Source organism: Salvelinus alpinus, chromosome 13 (genome assembly GCF_045679555.1).
Source record: "Salvelinus alpinus chromosome 13, SLU_Salpinus.1, whole genome shotgun sequence".
Taxonomy (NCBI): domain Eukaryota; kingdom Metazoa; phylum Chordata; class Actinopteri; order Salmoniformes; family Salmonidae; genus Salvelinus; species Salvelinus alpinus.
The window spans coordinates 10,648,453-10,669,343 of NC_092098.1; the positions used below are offsets into that span (position 1 = coordinate 10,648,453).

A 20,891-nucleotide genomic window follows, 5' to 3' on the forward strand; every position below is an offset into this window, starting at 1 on the left:
GTTGTGGGTGTGTCGAGGATTGGCCCCTCACTTGCCAATCAGAACGTGCTCCATGGCTACACGTTTGGTTGCTTCAAGTTGTGTATTTTATATATTGCGTTGTCATCAAATCCAATTCATTAAATAGCCTGCCCCTTATTTGCTAAATATGTTGAACATGTTTGCAGTCCACATTGTTCTAATTGCTTCTATGTGGAAATACATTGTTAAATATAGGCTATAGCATTTACACTGATATAGAGGCTAGGCCTACTGTAACTTGCAGTCTGGACATGCCAAACGTAGTCAATAAGCAATATTAAATTCACTAGGTTATTGATAAGGCCTAAAAAACAGTGTACGACTAATTCTAGTTGTTCAGGCAGGACACATTTCGTTTTCTCGGGGGGATTACTGGGATGGCAGGGGTGGGGTAGATGGGTGAGGGTGAAGTGGCAAGGAGGGGTAGGTGGAGGGGGGCATTGTCCTGGTGATTGAAGGGCATTTAGGTTTGTAGTTGGTCATTTGTTTCAGTCCTTTCCAGACAGACGAACAGTTGTTGCTGGATAACTGTTGCTCTAGCCTGTCTTTGTACTGCTGTTTGGCTGACTTAATTCCTGATGGTAGCTTTTTCTTGGTCTCTATATCAAATCAAATCAAATTGTATTTGTCACATGCGCCGAATACAACAGGTGTAGACCTTAACGTGAAATGTTTACTTTACAAGCCCTTAACCAACAATGCAGTTTTAAGAAAATAGATTTAAGAAAATATTTACTACATAAACTAAGGTCAAAAAAAGTAATACAATAAAATAACAATAACTAGGCTATATACAGCGGGTACCAGTAACAAGTCAATGTGCGGGGGTACAGGTTATTAGAGGTCATTGAGGTGATTTGTACATGTAGTTAGGGGTAAAATGACTATGCATAGATAATAAACAGTGAGTAGCAGCAGTGTAAAAGGGGGGGGGGGGGTCAATGCAAATACTGGCCATTTGATTAATTGTTCAGCAGTCTTATAGCTTGGGCGAAGAAGCTGTTAAGGAGCCTTTTGGACATAGACTTAGCTCTCCGGTACCGGCCATTTAATAGTGCTATAAACAGGGTCCAGAATTTCCATGATATTCAAAGTAGAATCCGGGTACTTCCTTTCCACCTCTGTGATCTGCGTCTGATCAACCAGTAGCTGTTACACTGTACGTGCACAGTGGCTCCGCGCAATGTAGACTCCGGCCAGAATGACTGAGGCAAATTCACAGGGTGAATGAAAGTCATTTTTGTCAAAAGTTGTAGCTGGTCGGTTTTGTTGCGAAGGGAACGCACATTGGAGAGGAAACTGCCCGGCAGAGGGGCACGGAGTCCTCGCCTTCTGAAACGCACTAGAGTCCCGGCTCACCTCCCCCTGTGTCTCCATTGCACAGTCCCATTGCTTTGGTTTAAAATCCGACAGTCGTATATATTCTGATGATGACAGAATTTTAGGACAAAAGCAAGCCAGTAATGTGTCCCTAATATTCAGTAGCTCCGATTTTTTTTTTTGCAATCCAAAAATGAACAAAGAAATAAGTAAACCCAACCACGATCATCGAACAAAACACCGTGGCTGCCACAACGATGTGTGTGCTCACCTCCGTCATCGTCAATACCTTATTTTCAAATCAATATGATATGAAAAAACGTGTCACTAGTGCATGCCTACTGCATATACCGTATCCATCTAGCATTTTGCCTTGAAGAGCTGGTGTTGATTTGAAGCAGAATGGATGATGACACTAAATTACAGTATGTATGGGATGGGAGGACAGATGGATTAATATATGTGGAGATATTGAGATATTAATGTGGATATATTAATCTATGGGTGAAGCTGCTAACAATACTCAATCAAATACAATATTTGAGGGTCACTGGGATTATACATGTTGACCTTATTCATATACTTTTTTCCTTCTGTTTGATGCACCTAAACTGAAGTTCTCTGGTGGGCTCACACGTGCCTTTGGGCCTCTGCATGGCTATGAAGACAAGTCGCATGTGGTACTGAATAAAGCAGACAGGGTCGATTGCCAACAGCTGACGTGAGTGTATGGTACACACTGGTCACTTAAGGAGATACCTGTACCCCTTCTGTCCACACAAGGCAACCATGAATGTGATGATCGTTCTGCTTCGGACCACTTTGTGCTTTGAAGTCCGCAATGCACAATGCCGAGAACCCAATAGGTTGAAAGAAGCAGACGGCGTGAAGTTTTGTGCGTGTATATTAGAGGACAGTCACTATTATTGCGAGCACATTTGCGCGGGAGAGTACCTTGATGCCTACCCACCCACTAGGCATGCATGCACTGGTTGAATCAACGTGGAATAGGTGTTGAATTGACGTCCATATCATCAACCGCGTCTCTTCCTTGGTTGTGACAAAGGGTTGCAGCCTCACTGTTTGGGACTACACCAAGAAAAGAGGAAGCAGATCCAAGTTCATGGCTGGAATCAAATATCGCCTCAAAGATGTGATGCAAGGTCTTTTAAGCTTATGGGGAAAAGACATCTCTGGATACTACTGTGTGTGCTAGAGGTAGAGATCCTGTCACCTCGCTCACCAGACACTTCTACCCATTCCTAGGAATTGCTGTATGTAATTATCCTGAGGTTTGAGATCATGCAAGAAATGAGCGCTAACAGGAGAGTCTGCCAATCAAGACAGAGACTATGGCCGCATGATGATGAAAGGGTAAGTGTTGAAGGACTTTACCTGGCTGTGCTAGTTGGAAGCCCTCTACTTGCAGTGAGACGACCAATCAATGCAGGGAAACACCTGCTAATGAGGCGCTTGGCATTAAACTATGAGGCAGGGACTGTCGCCCCTGCTGTAGCCTGGCAACCCTGCAAGCCCTGCTAGAGATACTGAAAATCCAGACAGTACTTAGAGTTACTGGAAGCTAACTGTACCTTCCCCTTCAGAGACTCCACATCACACTCCATTTTAGACCATCAGGATCCCTAACCACACAATATATGGTATTAGACACTATAACACTCCGTACTACACGAGTATTTAAGTCTGCCACAGTGTAGCACAACAACGGTGGTAGGAAGCCTCCCCCTTGTAATCTTTCAGGTAAATATTTGTTATGGGTAGTATGTGGAAAAGAACCACTAGGCTTATCTCTCATGACACCTCTCCTGCCTAAGGCTCTTGGTTAAATGCAAATCAATGACTTTTCCCACAGAACTGTAGTACAGTAATACAACAATACAAAATAAATACAATCTTAAACAGAAAATGTAAGAGCAACACAGATTATTTTCTGTTTATAATAAATAATAAGAACCAATAAGCATAACCCAAATTTGCCTGAAAGAAATTGATTAGGGGAAGAAATGACAACATTTTACAACAAAATTGTACGAGTCTCCTCTAAAGTAAACAGCTCAAATGACAAGTCTGATTGATGACAAGCAAATGATAGACACTGTCAAGAGAGGAAGGTCACACCCTATGTCGTCTGCTACCGTTGCATTGAGCCCAACATGGGGGAAGAACGAGAGGTAATTACTGTATGAGAGGAGGGAACCTATTCAAGCCCTCCTCCCCATCATACTCACTAATCTCTCTCCATTTGGAACTCTCCATTTGTTTGTAGAGAGATTGCCTTGTTCAACCATCCCACCTCAACTCGAGAGCCCTGGACCTACCAACCTGTCTGTCTTGTTTTTGCGGTAAGTGGCTAATTAGAATCCTTAAATTAGATTGATTGTGTTCTGGTCCATAGTGACAGTTGATGTTGTTGTTAAATAGAATATTGATATACACTGAACAAAAATATAAACGCTACATGTAAAGTGTTGGTCCCATGTTTCATGAGCTGAAATAAAAGATCCCAGACATTTTCCATACTCAAAAAAGCTTATTTCAAAAAAATTTGGCACACATTTGTTTACATCCCTATTGGTGAGCATTTCACCTTTGCAAAGATAATCCATCCACCTAACAGGAATGGCATATCAAGAAGCTGATTAAACAGCATGATCATTACACAGGTGCTCCTTGTGCTGGGGACAATAAAAGGCCACTCTAAAATGTGCCGTTTTGTCACACAACACAATGCCACAGATGTCTCAAATTTTGAGGGAGCGTGCAATTGGCATGCTGACTGCAGGAATGTCTACGAGAACTGTTGGTAGAGAATTGAATGTTAATTTATCTACCATAAGCCACCTCCAACGTTGTTTCAGAGAATTTGGCAGTGCGTCCAACCAGCCTCACAACCGCAGACCACGTGTAACCACGTCAGCCCAGGACCTCCACATTTCTGCACAATCTGTCTCAGGGAAGCTCATCTGGGTGCTCGTCGTCCTCACCAGGGACTTGAACCGACTGCAGTTCGGTGTTGTAACCAACGTCAGTGGGCAAATGCTCACCTTCGATGGCCACTGGCATGCTGGAGAAGTCTGCTCTTCACAGATGAATCACGGTTTCAAATGTACTGGGCGGATGGCAAACAGTGTGTATGGCATCGCGTGGGAGAGTGGTTTTCTGATGTCAACATTGTGAACAGAGTGCCCCATGGTGGCGGTGGGGTTATGGTATGGGCAGGCCAAGCTATGGACAATGAACACAATTGCATTTTATTGATAGCAGTTTGAACGCACAGAGATAACGTGACGAGATCCTGAGGCCCATTGTCGTGCCATTCATCCGACACCATCACCTCATGTTTCAGCATGATAATGCCCGGCCCCATGTGGCAAGGATCTGTACACAATTCCTGGATGCAGAAAATGTCCCAGTTCTTCCATAGCCTGCATAATTACCAGACATGTCACCCATTGAGCATGTTTGGGATGCTCTGAATCAACCTGTATGACAGCTTGTTCCAGTTCCCGCCAATATCCAGCAACTTCACACAGCAATTGAAGAGGAGTGGGACAACATTCCACAGGCCACCACAACCAACAGCCTGATCAACTCTATGTGAAGGAGATGTGTCGAGCTGCATGAGACAAATGGTGGTCATGTAACAGTGTAACGGATGTGAAATGACTAGCTAGTTAGCGGTGGTGCGCGCTAATAGCGTTTCAATCGGTTACGTCACTCGCTTTGAGACCTTGAAGTAGTGGTTCCCCTTGCTCTGCAAGGGCCGCAGCTTTTGTGGAGCGATGGGTAACGACGCTTCGTGGGTGTCAGTTGTTGATGTGTGCAGAGGGTCCCTGGTTCGCGCCCGGGTCGGGGCAAGGGGACGGTCTAAAGTTAAACTGTTACATTGATGCTGTTGACCCGGATCACTGGTTGCTGCGGAAAAGGAGGAGGTCGAAAGGGGGGTGAGTGTAACGCATGTGAAATGGCTAGCTAGTTAGCGGGACGGTCTAAAGTTATACTGTTACAGTCACACAATACTGACTGGTTTTCTGATCCACGCTCTTACCTTTTTTAAAGGTATCTGTGACCAACAGTTGCATATCTATATTCCCAGTCATTGGAAATCCCTAGATTAGAGCCTAATTTTTTTTTTTAAATTGATTGATTTCCTTATGTGGACTGTAACTCAGTAAAATCTTAGACATTTTGTTGCGTGTTGCGTTTACAGCGCATTGGGAAAGTATTCAGACCCCTTGACTTTTTCCACATTTTGTTACATTATAGCCTTATTCTAAAATGGATGAAATAATTGTTTTTCTTATCAGTCTACACAAAATACCCCATTATGACGAAGCAAAAACAGGTTTTAAGACATTTTTGTAAATGTATTACAAATATAAAACTGAAATACCGAATACTTTCAGAAGGCACTGTATGTTTTTGTTCAGTGTATATTTGGCTGTGTTCTGATGTAGACAACAAACTATAAAGTTTGAGATTGTTGTTGTACATTTTTCTTTAAAGCATTAACATGATACATGATCTACAAACTGTTGGACCAGGCTGAGGTACAGTGAGGGGAAGCAGGATGTCCAATAACATGGCAAAGATTGCAGATACCCGCAAGACAGTGGAACAGCTGAAACTGGAGGTCAACATCGAAAGAATGATGGTGAGCAAGGAATGGTTATTAGGCACAAGATCCTTTTTTGTTTTATTTTTGATCTCTTTAGGTACCAAAAAAGCGGTCCATTATCAATTTACATTGTAAATAGAGCACATTGGCTCCCACTCTCCAATCTGATAGCTTTGTCCTTGTTAATCATGTGTTCTATGTGCAGGTGTCCAAAGCAGCAGCTGATCTGATGGCCTTCTGTGAGGCTCATACCAAGGAGGACCCTCTGGTGATACCAGTGTCATCCTCTGAGAACCCTTTTCGGGAGAAGAAATTCTTCTGTGCAATACTCTAATCCCCACAAATTCACGTTATTAAATACAATAACCCTAAGTTTTGTGTCATTATTAGCAATAATTCATTGACAGTTCTCAGGACAAATAATGCTAACACATTTGAAGAACCCTTGAACATTTTGGTTTTGGTAGGCCTAATCAGTGTGATGATTTTGTATTTAAAAAGCTGTATATGTAAGTGCTTGAATTATTTATCTGGATTGATCTGATTGACTGAAATAAAACATTCTTTACGATGGGAGCAAAGTTCATTCGAGGCCTACAAGCCTACATACTAGCCTCTCCCTTTCTGCACACTGCCCTGGCAATTAGAGATTACACATTAACTTAAATTGCACCTATATCCTTCTAAAAACCTCAGCAATACTTTACTGTAAAATGTCTAACATCTAAGAGTGCTGTGAACCTTTTCAGGGTTTAAACACCATTAGTGCCAATAATAGCCCAATTTTGGTTATTTTGAAATGGACAACTTTAACACAACATAGCTATATTATATTGAGGATCAAACTGTTTGCATATAAAACTAGTATTGTATTATTGAAGTAGGCCTACACTGCAGGTGCCTCACATCATTCCATTGATGCATTACAACGATCAAAGAAAAATATATTAATTAAATGAACAGATAGTCAACATAAGCATATCATGTGTTATCCACTTGTAAATAGTACCCTGGGTGCTGTGCTCCTTGGTCGCAGTCAAGTCATGCAAAGCAAGCAAGGGCGGTGTCACGTGACGCTTACACTACAGGTAGATGAGCAGGTGTGTGTGGACACAGGTACTGTTCAATATTCATCTCAACTAACAGGATTCACTGATTTGAGAGGGAGAGGTCGGCCAACTGGGCCGTGACAACGAACAAGGTATGAACATTTAAAATTGTCTCTGTGTTTTTGTGGTTGTTGTGTAACTTATGAATAGCAGAGTTAAAACATTGTTCTCTCATGATTGATGAGTAAGGGTCCAAAGTCTATGGCGTTAACCCGACAATGGTCCAAATGTCAACAAGTCTGAAGGCTACATTTATAGGACTGGACAGAAGAGGAGAAATTGCTCCATTTAAACTTAAAATCAATGTTTCTTAGTTTTTCATTCTAATGAGAAAATACAAATTGACAGAAAATAAGACTATATTCTACGCAATGTCGAATGCGAGGCGACCAGTCGAGAAAACATTGTCTGACAAATAGTAATCCAAGTAGAAATACCTACCTCTCCTCTTCTATGTTAAATATGCACTCTCAAACGTTTGATTATTTCAGCCAGTAGTTTTGAAAGTGGTGCTCATGTAACAGTATAACTTTAGACCGTCCCCTCGCCCCGACCCGGGCGCGAACCAGGGACCCTCTGCACACATCAACAACAGTCACCCACGAAGCGTCGTTACCCATCGCTCCACAAAAGCCGCGCTCTTGCAGAGCAAGGGGAACCACTACTTCAAGTCTCAGAGCAAGTGACGTCACCGACTGAAAGGCTGCTAGCGCGCACCACCGCTACCTAGTTAGCCATTTCACATCGGTTACATTCACCCCCCTTTCGACCTCCTCCTTTTCCGCAGCAACCAGTGATCCGGGTCACGGCATCAATGTAACAGTATAACTTTAGACCGTCCCCTCGCCCCGACTCGGGCGCGAACCAGGGACCCTCTGCACACATCAACAACTGACACCCACGAAGCGTCGTTACCCATCGCTCCACAAAAGCTACGGCCCTTGCAGGGCAAGGGGAACCACTACTTCAAGGTCTCAAAGCAAGTGACGTAACCGATTGAAACGCTATTAGCGCGCACCACCGCTAACTAGCTAGCCATTTCACATCCGTTACACTCACGAGCCAAAAGTGGGCCCCGTTTTTGTGTACTACTTCCTCAAATTGTGTATTACAAAATCCATTCCGTAAAATATGTCACGGCCGGCAAATTATTATTATTATTATAAATATTTTTTGCAATTCATATGATATGTTATGAATCCAATTTGTACTATATGTTACAAATTTGTTGTGCTTAAGATCCTGGAGTGCATATTTAAGTCAACAAACACACCTTATTCATATGTCCTCTGTCGAAACAACAGTAAGCTTCAACCAACCAAAGGTATACAATACATTACATTACAGCGAAAGTAACAACCAACAAATAAAAAGGATGGCACTTTAGCCTAGTGTTAAGTCTAATAAACAAATAACAAACCGATATTCACTGCAAGTGACATCCCACCAGCATGACTTAAAGGACAATGATATCACCTACATCACTCACACAGCCAGTTTTCAAACTCTTGTTTTTCAAGTAAAGACAACATAGCAAAATGTAGCCTACCTCTCAGCACATAGTCAACACACCATTTTTAGTAAGGTACATTCACAATAATACCAGGTGCCTTTTTATAGATTTGCTGTCAATATCTCACAAACAAAATATTTTATGACATATTTTAACATCAATTATCTGACATGGCTGGAAACGACAAACTGGTGTGCAAACTACAGAATTGTCTTGCCTTGTTATCCTTTACTATCCACCTCAAGTTTCTTTCTACCCTTCTCTCCTTTGGGACTGCACAAATTAATAGGCATTTTCTATTTGCAAGACAAATGGTTTGAACTGGTATCTATCTTGTGGAGGGTCGGATTACCGAAAGGACATGCAGAGCAAGTTCCCCGGGGCCCCTGACCTCCAGGGGGCCCACAACACCCTCTAAAAAAAGATAATCCGGCCCTCCAGGAGATAGATCCCATTTCTCAAACTATTCGTCTTGAACACGTCATAAGCAATGGCAAAATGTGTAGAATTGCAGGAAATTTGCCCCAGGGCTTCAAATGCAGTAATCCAGCCCTGTCCTGGATGCATCGGAGGAACTACCTGTACACAATGTCTATTCTAAATTGACCTCACAAGATGAACAAATGCTAAAATCTGGATTACTAATGACAGAATAGGCCTATTTTTAAATAATTGCCATTTGCATTTGTAGGGGGTGGGTCCCAAAGACCCTACCCATTTTTCATTAAGGGGACCTTAAGATTCATATGTTTTGCTGCAGGCCTTATAATCAGATACTGTTGCTATGTGTCTAAAACTCTGCCACTATACGTTGCACAAGCTATCTATATTCGTTTTTGTGGTTAAGGCCTGGCTGTTGTGAGAGTGTGCTTGCAGGCTAGGTCTGAGTCAGACCGAAACTAGATAAAGAGCAGTAACCACCGTCTGGTTTGACATTTTGATCTTGTGTGACAGTGGGCAATGCTAATAAATTCAGAGAAGCTACTGTACTAGGATGCCTTATAAGGTAACCTCAGCTTATTGATACACACATACGTAGGTGATCATACCACTAGGGAGTGTATAAAATCAGCTGCGCCCTTAGGTGGGGTGCAGAACTTACTCTGAAACATGCGTCCTGTGTTTCCGTTGTCAACTTCTGCAATTGCATTAATAAAGGTTTGATTGATTTACATAAAGAAGATATTGTCTGATTGCTGATTTCACCAATAAGCCAATGATTGACAAGGAATAAGGAACCTACCAGGAGTGAGTGTCAAGTGTTAATTCCACACCATTGTGCCAGAGCTCCAAATCGAACAAGGCAAGCAGACACCTGTTTTAATCTAAGTCAGTAATTAATTGGCATTCACTGGTGTGGTTTCCCTCTAACAAGTAAGTGGCACCTCACTCAACCCAAATATATACATAAACTTTGAATATGACATAGTTGAATTCTAGATTGGAAATATTACATAACTGGCTATTGGTGAAATGCATGATGTCAATATATGATGAATGGAATGAATTATTATTATTATTTTTTTAAATTAGCCCTTTTTTTCTCCCCAATTTCGTGGTATCCAATTGGTAGTAGTTACAGTCTTGTCTCATCGCTGCAACTCCCGTACGGACTCAGGAGAGGCGAAGTGTTGTATGGCATTGAAGCTCATTTGGAGGTTTGTTAACACAGTGTCCAAGGAAGGGCCAGATGTATACAGAATGGTGTTGTCTGCGTAGAGGTGGATCAGAGAATAACCAGCAGCGAGAGCGACATCATTGATGTATACAGAGAAGAGAGTAGGCCCGAGAATTGAACCCCGTGGCACCCCCATAGAGACTGCAAGAGGTCCGGACAACAGGCCCTCCGATTTGACACACTGAACTCTATCAGAGAAGTAGTTGGTGAACCAGGCGAGGCAATCATTTGAGAAACCAAGGCTGTTGAGTCTGCCAATAAGAATGTGGTGATTGACAAAGTCGAAGGCCTTGGCCAGGTCGATGAATACGGCTGCACAGTAATGCCTCTTATCGATGGCGGTTTTGATATCGTTTAGGACCTTGAATGTGGCTGAGGTGCACCCATGACCAGCTCTGAAACCAGATTCCATAGCGGAGAAGGTACGGTGGGATTCGAAATGGTCGGTAATCTGTTTGTTGACTTGGCTTTCGAATACCTTAGAAAGGCAGGGTAGGATAGATATAGGTCTGTAGCAATTTGGGTCTAGAGTGTCTCCCCCTTTGAAGAGGGGGGTGACCACGGCAGCTTTCCAATCTTTGGGAATCTCAGACGATACGAAAGAGAGGTTGAACAAGCTAGTAATAGGGGTTGCAACAATTTCGGCAGATAATTTTAAAAAGAGAGGGTCCAGATTGTCTAGCTCGGCTGATTTGTAGGGGTTCAGGTTTTACAATTCTTTAAGAACATCAGCTATCTGGATTTGGGTGAAGGAGAAATGGGGGCGGCTTGGGCGAGTTGCTGTGGGGAGTGCAGAGCTGTTGACCGGGGTAGGGGTAGCCAGGTGGAAAGCATGGCCAGCCGTAGAAAAATGCCTATTGAAATTCTCAATTATAGTGGATTTATTGGTTGTGACAGTGTTTCCTAGCCTCAGTGCAGTGGGTAGCTGGGAGGAGGTGCTCTTATTCTCCATGGACTTTACAGTGTCCCAGAACTTTTTTGAGTTTGTGCTACAGGATGCAAATTTCTGCTTGAAAAAGCTAGCCTTAGCTTTCCTAACTGCCTGTGTATATTTGTTCCTGACTTCCCTGAAAAGTTGCATATCACGGGGGCTATTCGATGCTTATGCATAACGCCACAGGATGTTTTCGTGCTGGTCAAGGGCAGTCAGGTCTGGAGAGAACCAAGGGCTATATCTGTTCCTGGTTCTAATGTTTTTGAATGGAGCATGCTTATTTAAGATGGTGAGGAAGGCACTTTTAAAGAATGACCAGGCATCCTCTACTGACGGGATGAGGTCAATATCCTTCCAGGATACCCGGGCCAGGTTGATTAGGAAGGCTTGCTCGCTGAAGTGTTTTAGGGAGCGTTTGATAGTGATGAGGGGTGGTCGTTTGACCGCAGACCCGTTACGGATGCAGGCAATGAGCCAGTGATCGCTGAGATCTTGGTTGAAAACAGCAGGTATATTTGGAGGGCAAGTTGGTTAGGATGATATCTATGAGGGTACCCGTGTTTACGGATTTGGGGTTGTACCTGGTGGGTTCATTGATCATTTGTGAGAGATTGAGGGCATCTAGCTTAGATTGTAGGATGGCCGGGATGTTAAGCATGTCCCAGTTTAGGTCACCTAGGAGCACTAGCTCTGAAGATAGATGGGGAGCAATCAGTTCACATATGGTGTCCAGGGCACAGCTGGGGGCAGAGGGTTATAGGAGGTTTGGTGATTTTGGCTACTGTTTGTATTTGTAAGAAAATGACTGAAAATGCTCTTGAACATGCTGGAGTGATGGTGTTGGTGGAAGCTGATACAAATCGTGCTGAAGGTGAGATCTGTCAGGTTTTGGCCAGGACTGTTCAGGTTTTGGTCACTAGATGTCCCCATTGCACCTTTTTTGTACCTTTTGTTTTTTCCTTGCTCTATTATTGTTTGCACCTGTGTGTCGTTCCCTTGTTAGTATTTAAACCCTGTGTGTTCCTCAGTTCTTTGCTCAGTGTTTGTATGTTAGCACCCAGCCCCAGCCTTGTTGTGAACATATATTTCTCTTATTGGATTTTCCAGAGGTTCTCTGGTTTAGTGCTTGTGTATTTTTGAGTAGTCTTTTGAGGTTTGTTTTTCCCTGCTGTTTTTACCACTTTGTGGAGTTTCTTTGTATTTTGGAGGATATCCATTTTGTGCCTCTTGGCTTTATTTTTGGACGTGGTGGATTTATATTCTTTGCCTGAAGATCTTGTCCTTTTATTAAACCACCATCTCTAGTACTGCTGAGTCTGCCTCATCTTCTGGGTTCTGCCGACTTTAGTGACTGTTTCTCTCACCGGGTCCTGACAGAAACACTGAGCCATTAAAATGAACCCAGAGGCAGCCAGTACCCAGGACTTTTTTCCCATGCTGTCCCACCACGAGGGGACTGTCCAACGTCACGAAGCTGCTCTGGTTCAGCAAGAGGCCTTAATGGCTGGACATTCTCAACTTCTGTCGGAGATGATGACTTCCATAAAACAGATTTCTGATCAACTTTCCCCTGCAACCGCTTCTGCTCCAGTTCATCAGATTCAAGTGCCCGTGGCAGTTAACCCCCTGGCTGAACCTCGTCTGCCGCCTCCCCAACGGTTCTCAGGTGATCCGAGTGTTTGTAAGGGGTTTTTCACCCAATGTTCTCTCTCCTTCGAGCTGCAACCCTCGTCGTTTCCCACCGACCGGTCCAAGATAGCATATATCATCACCCTGCTGTCAGAAAAAGCCCTAGCCTGGGCTACTGCTGTGTGGGATGCCCAAAGTCCCTGCTGTGCCAGCTACTCTACCTTTGCTGAAGAATTCAAGCGAGTGTTTCAAGATCCCACCAGGGGTCCTGACTCAGCCAAACAGCTCCTGACTCTCAGCCAAGGTCGGCGCAGCGTGACGGACTATGCCATCCAGTTCCGCACGGTGGCAGCAGCGAGTGGCTGGAACGACGAGGCGCTCACAGTGTGTTTTTTGAAGGGTCTTTCCGACACCATCCAAGATGAACTGGCCACTCGGGAACCACCGGACAACCTCGAGTCCCTGATCAAGTTGGCTTCACGCATAGACCAGCGTCTGAGAGAGAGAGAGCTCAACCGTAGATCTCTCACCCTAGCTCCTATCGGTCCCAGCTCCGAGTCTCCACCTTTATCCTCGCTGACTCCACCGGAACCCATGCAGGTTGGACGCATCTCCCAGGCTGAGAGAGACCACCGGATAAGGGAGCGATGCTGTCTATATTGCGGCAAACCGGGCCATTTCCTCTCCACGTGTCCCGGGCTCCAGGGAAAACGCACTCTCCCGTGCAGGCCTGGGAGGACTGTAACGGGAAACATAACCTCCTCCCATCCATCCAACTCCCGCCTGCTTATTCCAGTTACCCTTTCCTGGGACAACCACGAGCTTCCCCTTCAAGCCTTGGTAGACTCTGGAGCCGCAGGTAACTTCATGGATGGTGTTTGGGCGAAGGAGAATGGCGTTCCCTCTGAACCTCTTAGTGACCCCATAAGGGTTACTACGTTGGATGGAAGCCCTTTGGGATCTGGACTTGTCACTCGTGTCACTACCCCCTTGCGACTTTCAGTTTCCCAACACCAGGAAGTGATGAACTTTCATCTGACCTCGTGTTCCGAGTTCCCTCTCATCCTTGGATACCCCTGGCTTCACAGCCATAACCCTCACATCGACTGGTCTGTGCGCACTATCAAGCAGTGGGGTCCAACGTGCCAAGCCACTTGTATCTTCCCTAGTTCCCCGAGTTCCCCTCCCGAGTCTCTAGAATCCATCGACCTGTCCCGAGTTCCCGAGTGTTACCATGACCTCAAACCGGTATTTAGCAAACAGAGGGCCACCAAACTACCACCCCATAGACCTTACGATTGCCCCATCGACCTGTTTCCGGGCACCTGCCCCCCCAGGGGTCGGATCTTTTCCCTATCTCCTCCCGAACGAGCTGCTATGGATACCTACATCAAGGACGCTCTGGCAGCAGGCCTCATGCGTCCATCCACCTCGCCGGCGGGAGCAGGGTTTTTCTTTGTGGCCAAAAAAGACGGTGGATTACGTCCTTGCATCGACTACCGGGGACTTAATGCCATAACCGTCCGTAACCGCTACCCGCTACCCCTTATGGCCACAGCCTTTGAGCTGCTCCAGGAAGCAGTGGTCTTCACTAAGCTTGACCTACGGAACGCATACCATCTTGTGCGGATCAAACCCGGTGACGAGTGGAAGACCGCTTTCAACACGCCTACTGGTCACTACGAATACTTGGTGATGCCCTTCGGCCTGACCAACGCCCCGGCTGTGTTCCAAGCGCTCATAAACGATGTGCTTAGGGATATGCTTAACATTTTCGTGTTTGTTTACTTGGATGACATCCTCATCTTTTCGAGCTCCCTTCAAGAACACACTAAGCATGTCAGACAAGTGCTCAAACGCCTCCTAGACAGCCATTTGTACGTTAAGCCGGAAAAGTGTGAATTCCATTCCTCTCGAGTACAATTCCTGGGATTTGTAGTGGAACCCGGTCGAGTCCAGATGGACCCCAAGAAGGTAGGGGCGGTAGCGGATTGGCCCACCCCCAAGTCCGTTAAGGAAGTTCAGCGTTTCCTGGGCTTCACTAACTTTTACCGCAAGTTCATCAAGAACTTCAGCTCGGTGGCAGCCCCTCTCTCAGCTGTAACCAAGGGTGGCAACACAAGGTTTCTGTGGGGAAGAGAAGCTGAGACGGCCTTCCAAGGACTCAAGCAGCGCATCCTCTCTGCTCCCATCCTGACACTACCGACGGCGGATTAACCTTTTGTGGTGGAGGTAGACGCATCAGAGGTTGGTGTTGGAGCTGTCCTGTCTCAGAGGGGGGAAGACAAGATGCTTCATCCTTGCGCCTTCTTCTCTCACCGGCTTACCCCGGCCGAGAGGAATTACGATGTGGGGGATCGTGAACTCCTAGCGGTTAAGATGGCATTGAAGGAATGGAGACACTGGCTCGAGGGGGCTTCTCAACCATTTCAAGTGCTTACGGACCACAAAAATCTGGAGTATATCCAGCAGGCGAAGCAGTTGAACTCCAGACAAGCTCGATGGTCTCTTTTCTTCAGCCGATTCCAGTTTATCCTCACCTATAGACCCGGGTCGAAGAATCTCAAACCGGACGCCTTGTCACGAGTCTACTCTCCTGCCATTCGAGAAGATACTGACATGACTGTTCTTCCTGCCGCTAAGATCGTGGCTCCAATCTCGTGGCAAGTTGAGGATACCGTGAGACAAGCTCAAGCCATCGAACCGGGTCCTAAGGGAGGTCCTGCCAATCGGTTGTTTGTTCCCAAGGCAGCAAGATCCCAAGTCCTTCTGTGGGGGCACTCCTCTCGCCTCACCTGTCACCCGGGCGTAGGTCGCACCTTGGAGTTCATTCAGCGTAAGTTCTGGTGGCCCACCATAAGAGAAGACGTTGCCACTTTCGTCAAGGCCTGTCCCGTGTGCTGCCAGGGCAAATCTTCTCACCTCCGCCCTCAAGGACTCCTTCACCCTTTATCTATTCCCCACCGACCCTGGTCCCATATCTCGTTGGACTTTATTACTGGCCTTCCTCCGTCCCATGGTAATACTACTATCCTAGTCATCATCGACAGGTTTTCTAAGGCGGCCAGGTTTGTTCCCTTGACCAAATTACCTTCTGCCAAGGAAACAGCTGAGTTGGTGATTAACCATGTGTTCCGAGTCTTTGGCATTCCGCAAGATATGGTTTCCGACAGAGGTCCCCAGTTCGCCTCAAGGTTTTGGAAGGCCTTCTGCCAACTCATAGGGGCCACGGCCAGTTTATCTTCAGGGTACCATTCGGAGTCCAACGGCCAAACCGAGAGGATGAATCAGGAGCTGGAAACCACCCTCAGATGTATGGTTTCCAACAACCCGTCCACATGGTCATCCTTCATTGTTTGGGCCGAGTACGCGCACAACACCTTGTGCTCCTCCTCCACTGGTATATCCCCGCACGAGTGTCAGTTTGGCTATGCTCCTCTATTGTTCCCGGACCAGGAGGCAGAAGTCAGAGTGCCTTCAGCCTCGAGGTTCATCAGACGCTGTCGGCTTACGTGGAAGAAGGCCCGTCTTAATCTTCTGCGTTCCTCACAGCAGTACCAGCGACAAGCCAACAGACGTCGCCGTCCCGGTCCTACCCTGTACCCCGGCCAGAGAGTATGGCTCTCAACAAAGAACTTACCGCTACGGGTGGAGTCTCGTAAGCTGTCCCAGAGATTCATCGGTCCCTTTAAGATTGCCAGGAGAGTCAATCCTGTTACTTTTCGCCTGCACTTACCCAGATCCCTTAAGATCAATCCAACATTTCACATTTCTTTATTAAAACCTGTTGTTTTTTCTCCCCTTATCCCGGCAGGCAGACCTCCCCCTCCGCCCCGTGTCATCGGAGGCCAGTCGGCTTATACCGTCCACCGGATACTGGATTCCCGCCGGGTGCAGCGTTCCTGGCAGTATCTGGTGGACTGGGAAGGCTACGGTCCCGAGGAGCGCTCCTGGGTTCCTGCCAAGGACATACTGGACCCTGACCTCATTCGTCAGTTCAGGGCCCTCCACCCTGAGAAGGCTGGTAGGAACGTCAGGAGCCGTTCCTAGGAGGGGGATTCTGTCAGGTTTTGGCCAGGGCTGTTCAGGTTTTGGTCACTAGATGTCCCCATTGCACCTTTTTTGTACCTTTTGTTTTTTCCTTGCTCTATTATTGTTTGCACCTGTGTGTCGTTCCCTTGTTAGTATTTAAACCCTGTGTGTTCCTCAGTTCTTTGCTCAGTGTTTGTATGTTAGCACCCAGCCCCAGCCTTGTTGTGAACATATATTTCTCTTATTGGATTTTCCAGAGGTTCTCTGGTTTAGTGCTTGTGTATTTTTGAGTAGTCTTTTGAGGTTTGTTTTTCCCTGCTGTTTTTACCACTTTGTGGAGTTTCTTTGTATTTTGGAGGATATCCATTTTGTGCCTCTTGGCTTTATTTTTGGACGTGGTGGATTTATATTCTTTGCCTGAAGATCTTGTCCTTTTATTAAACCACCATCTCTAGTACTGCTGAGTCTGCCTCATCTTCTGGGTTCTGCCGACTTTAGTGACTGTTTCTCTCACCGGGTCCTGACAGAGATCGGTGCATTTCTGGTTTCTCTTAATTCTGGTTTCTCTTAGTCCATCCATCTCGTGAGGTTCTTCCCAGAACTCAGGAGGAATGGGAATAAAGACAGACTCACCCCAGCAGCATTCCAGGAACCTCAGGAGTTGTTCCTCCCTTTAGCAGGCCATCCCTGGGATCAAATAGATCCTGAGGATTTGCCAACTCTGTTTGATTTCAGAAGAGAATATTATGATTGATCCTGTGAGACTAATTAGTCTCAGAGAGGGGAATGTAGGGGGTGGGTCCCAAAGACCCTACCCATTTTTCATTAAGGGGACCTTAAGATTCATGTTTTGCTGCAGGCCTTATAATCAGATACTGTTGCTATGTGTCTAAAATCTCTGCCACTATACGTTGTACAAGCTATCTATATTAGTTTTTGTGGTTAAGGCCTGGCTGTTGTGAGAGTGTGCTTGCAGGCTAGGTCTGAATCAGACCGAAACTAGATAAAGAGCAGTAACCACTGTCTGGTTTGACATTTTGATCTTGTGTGACAGTGGACAATTCTAATAAATTCAGAGAAGCTAGGTTGCCTTTATAAGGTAACCTCAGCTTATTGATACACACATACGTAGGTGATCATACCACTAGGGAGTGTATAAAATCAGCTGCGCCCTTAGGTGGGGTGCAGAACTTACTCTGAAACATGCGTCCTGTGTTTCCGTTGTCAACTTCTGCAATTGCATTAATAAAGGTTTGATTGATTTACATAAAGAATATATTGTCTGATTGCTGATTTCACCAATAAGCCAATGATTGACAAGGAATAAGGAACCTACCCCAACACATTGTTTAGTTCACACACACCTTTTTGCACATTTTTATGAAAGTTTCGTGAAAATAGTAAAGTTGCTCAAACAATTATTTGCCATGGTAACAAAACAACTTTCCTATCATTTATTTCACATTTAATGCATGATTCACATTTCTCATTTGTCAGGGTTGACTGGAGGATGGCCAACTTCAAGGGACATGCCCTTCCTGGCAGCTGCTTTCTGCTGTTAGGCCTGTGTTGGTCAATGATGTACCCTCTCCGACACTGCTGGAGGAGGCATCAGCCTAAAGGAAGACAAAAACTGCCCCTGTTCTTTAACAGAATAGACTTAATCGAGGGGGCACTCATGCTTTTCTTTGCCTTTGTGGGTGAGTGTCTTCCCTGGTGCACTTATTTGGACTGCTCTCTCTTTAAGATCTTACACTATGGAATCTCTCAACGTCTGAATGATCTGCCAGAGGCTTGCTGTTTGACCCTGATGTTGTCCTGTCACTCTGTAGGCATCATGGCAGAGCAGTTTGTGCCTGATGGGCCCCATGCCCACCTGTACAACAGAGAGACCCAGTCCTGGGTGAAGCTGATGAACTGGCAGCACAGCACTATGTACCTCTTCTTCAGTATCGCTGGAGTTGTTAAAGTCCTCACTATGTCATCGCTTCCAGTCCCACTTGGTCTTGACCGCCTTGCTCTCTCCCTGGCTTTTTTTATTGAAGGTACAGTCTCAAAAGTTTGAATGTTATTTGTTACATATCCCTTACCAGACTAGAGGCAGATTTTAATTAGCAGGTATTCCTACCATCAGTATAATTGTTTTGTTTTTATTTGACCGCTAGACAGATTAGATGTTATCTGCATATTGTATCAATATTCCAGGATGTTCCATTCCCCTCCAGGGCTCCTGTTTTACTTCCATGTGCACATGCGCCCTCCTCTGGATACCCACATCCACTCCCTGCTGTTTGTGCCGGTGTTTGGTGTGGCGGCCATCACCCTGTTGGAGGTGTTCATGCGAGATAACATCGTACTGGAACTTCTCAGGACCAGCATGACCATCCTGCAAGGCTCCTGGTTCTTTCAGGTAAAACAGTAACCACCACCAAATGAACCACTGTCATTTTCAAACGAGTCAATCGCATCACGCTCACACAGAGGAACTGAGCAAAGTGGGTACTCTTTCAGATTGGATTCGTGCTGTACCCATTAAACGGAGTACAGTGGGATCTGCAGGCACACGATAACACCATGTTCATCACCATGTGCTTCTGCTGGCATCTAGCTGTGGCCCTGCTGATCGTTGGCATCAACTACTGGATGGGCTGGTGGTGAGCATCTTCCTTTTTATCAATATATCTTTGTCATATCGCCTCTTTAATAGGTCAGTTTAACTTTATCAAATAAACTAATAACATTGACATAGCTTGGGTAAATTCACTGCCTGTATGAGCCAACTCTAATCCATGGCTTCTTCTTCTCTGGTCCTAACAGCTGTGTACAAAGATGTTCAGGAAGAGGAAGTGACATAGAGATCATGATGAGAAAGACATCTAGCTCCCAGAAGGCTCTGCTACAGGAGTCAGATGAAGAGTAGACAGATGCATTATGAAGTGTGTACAGTAGTAGATCACTGTTATGGGATTCTTCACAATTGTTTGTCTGAAATTTGATTAACTGGTTTCTCTTGTTTCAAATCAAATCAAATTGTAGTAGTCACATGCACCGAATACAACAGGTGTAGTAGACCTTACAGTGAAATGCTTACTTACGAGCCCCTAACCAACAATGCAGTTTAAATAAAATGTAAAAAAATCTGAATAAAATAACAATAGCGAGACTATATACAGGGGCGTACCAGTAGAGTCAATGTGCGGGGGCACCGGTTAGTCGAGGTTTGTAACCCTGCTACTGTGTATGTGTATTTTGAGTGTCATTTTATCAATGAAATAATGACATGCCTTGTCGAGTTCAGATTTAAGCCAAATTCATATTAAATAAAATGCTTTACTGAGCCCTGACAAATGGAATGTAATTCAAAGTATAAAAGCTAATAACTGATTTTCAAGACTGAGGTTGCTATGAGACCGAGGAAAATAGGTGAGATGTAAAAGTATTCCTTGGAGGTGAGAGAATTTCAACGTTTCTTGTGTGGTGACACATTAACACCTGTTGTGTATTCATTACGTTTGCAATGGAAAACCATTTAAAAACCAAACGGGGATAGGACCTACCTGAATTTGTCCAATAAAAAAAATGGTTTCCATTGCAATACGTTCTCAGTTTGGAGTAAACGGTTTCTGTTGCAAAATGACCAAACATTTTGAAAACGGAATCTGACTAATGAATACACACGACATCGACAATGCTACCTGCCAGAGTTTCCTCTCCTCTTAAGACAGTTGAAACATTTGCATACTCGTCCCGCCTATACAGAATGGAGAGCTACCGTCCTGTAGGTTTTCGCACCAGTCCAAGTTGTAACTAGCCTAATTCAGTTGATCAACCAGCTAAATATTAAAATCAGGTGTGCTAGGTTAGGGTTGGAGAGAATTTACAGGACAGTAGCTCTCCAGGAACAAGGTTGGAGAGCCCTGCTATAGAGCAACATGCTTCTTTCACTCCGGAAAACAGAATGTCTAATGATTGTCAGAGATATTATATTTCCAATAAATATTTTTTCATTCATTGTG

At 45.0% G+C, this 20,891-nt stretch overlaps 2 protein-coding genes across 2 annotated transcripts; both read left to right on the forward strand.

Annotated features, from left to right (window-relative positions):
• Positions 1 to 3,563: 3,563 nt before the first annotated feature.
• On the forward strand, positions 3,564 to 6,524 carry LOC139537037 (guanine nucleotide-binding protein G(I)/G(S)/G(O) subunit gamma-8-like). Its single transcript, XM_071337850.1, has 3 exons — positions 3,564 to 3,704; positions 5,869 to 6,016; positions 6,186 to 6,524. The coding sequence occupies exons 2-3, from the start codon at positions 5,933 to 5,935 to the stop codon at positions 6,312 to 6,314; spliced, it is 213 nt and encodes a 70-aa protein (XP_071193951.1). The 5' UTR covers positions 3,564 to 3,704; positions 5,869 to 5,932; the 3' UTR covers positions 6,315 to 6,524.
• Positions 6,525 to 7,083: 559 nt separating this feature from the next.
• On the forward strand, positions 7,084 to 20,886 carry LOC139537039 (transmembrane protein 45B-like). Its single transcript, XM_071337855.1, has 6 exons — positions 7,084 to 7,181; positions 18,373 to 18,575; positions 18,708 to 18,920; positions 19,101 to 19,285; positions 19,387 to 19,529; positions 19,693 to 20,886. Exons 2-6 carry the CDS (start codon positions 18,386 to 18,388, stop codon positions 19,793 to 19,795), a joined length of 834 nt encoding a protein of 277 aa, XP_071193956.1. The 5' UTR covers positions 7,084 to 7,181; positions 18,373 to 18,385; the 3' UTR covers positions 19,796 to 20,886.
• Positions 20,887 to 20,891: the final 5 nt, after the last annotated feature.

Coding starts and splice junctions, on each gene's coding strand:
- LOC139537037 (XM_071337850.1), top strand. CDS start 5,933: ATGTCCAATAACATGGCAAAGATTGCAGATACCCGCAAGACAGTGGAA. Junction 6,017..6,185: donor TCAACATCGAAAGAATGATG/GTGAGCAAGGAA, acceptor TTCTATGTGCAG/GTGTCCAAAGCAGCAGCTGA.
- LOC139537039 (XM_071337855.1), top strand. CDS start 18,386: ATGGCCAACTTCAAGGGACATGCCCTTCCTGGCAGCTGCTTTCTGCTG. Junction 18,921..19,100: donor CCTGGCTTTTTTTATTGAAG/GTACAGTCTCAA, acceptor ATTCCCCTCCAG/GGCTCCTGTTTTACTTCCAT. Junction 19,530..19,692: donor AACTACTGGATGGGCTGGTG/GTGAGCATCTTC, acceptor TGGTCCTAACAG/CTGTGTACAAAGATGTTCAG.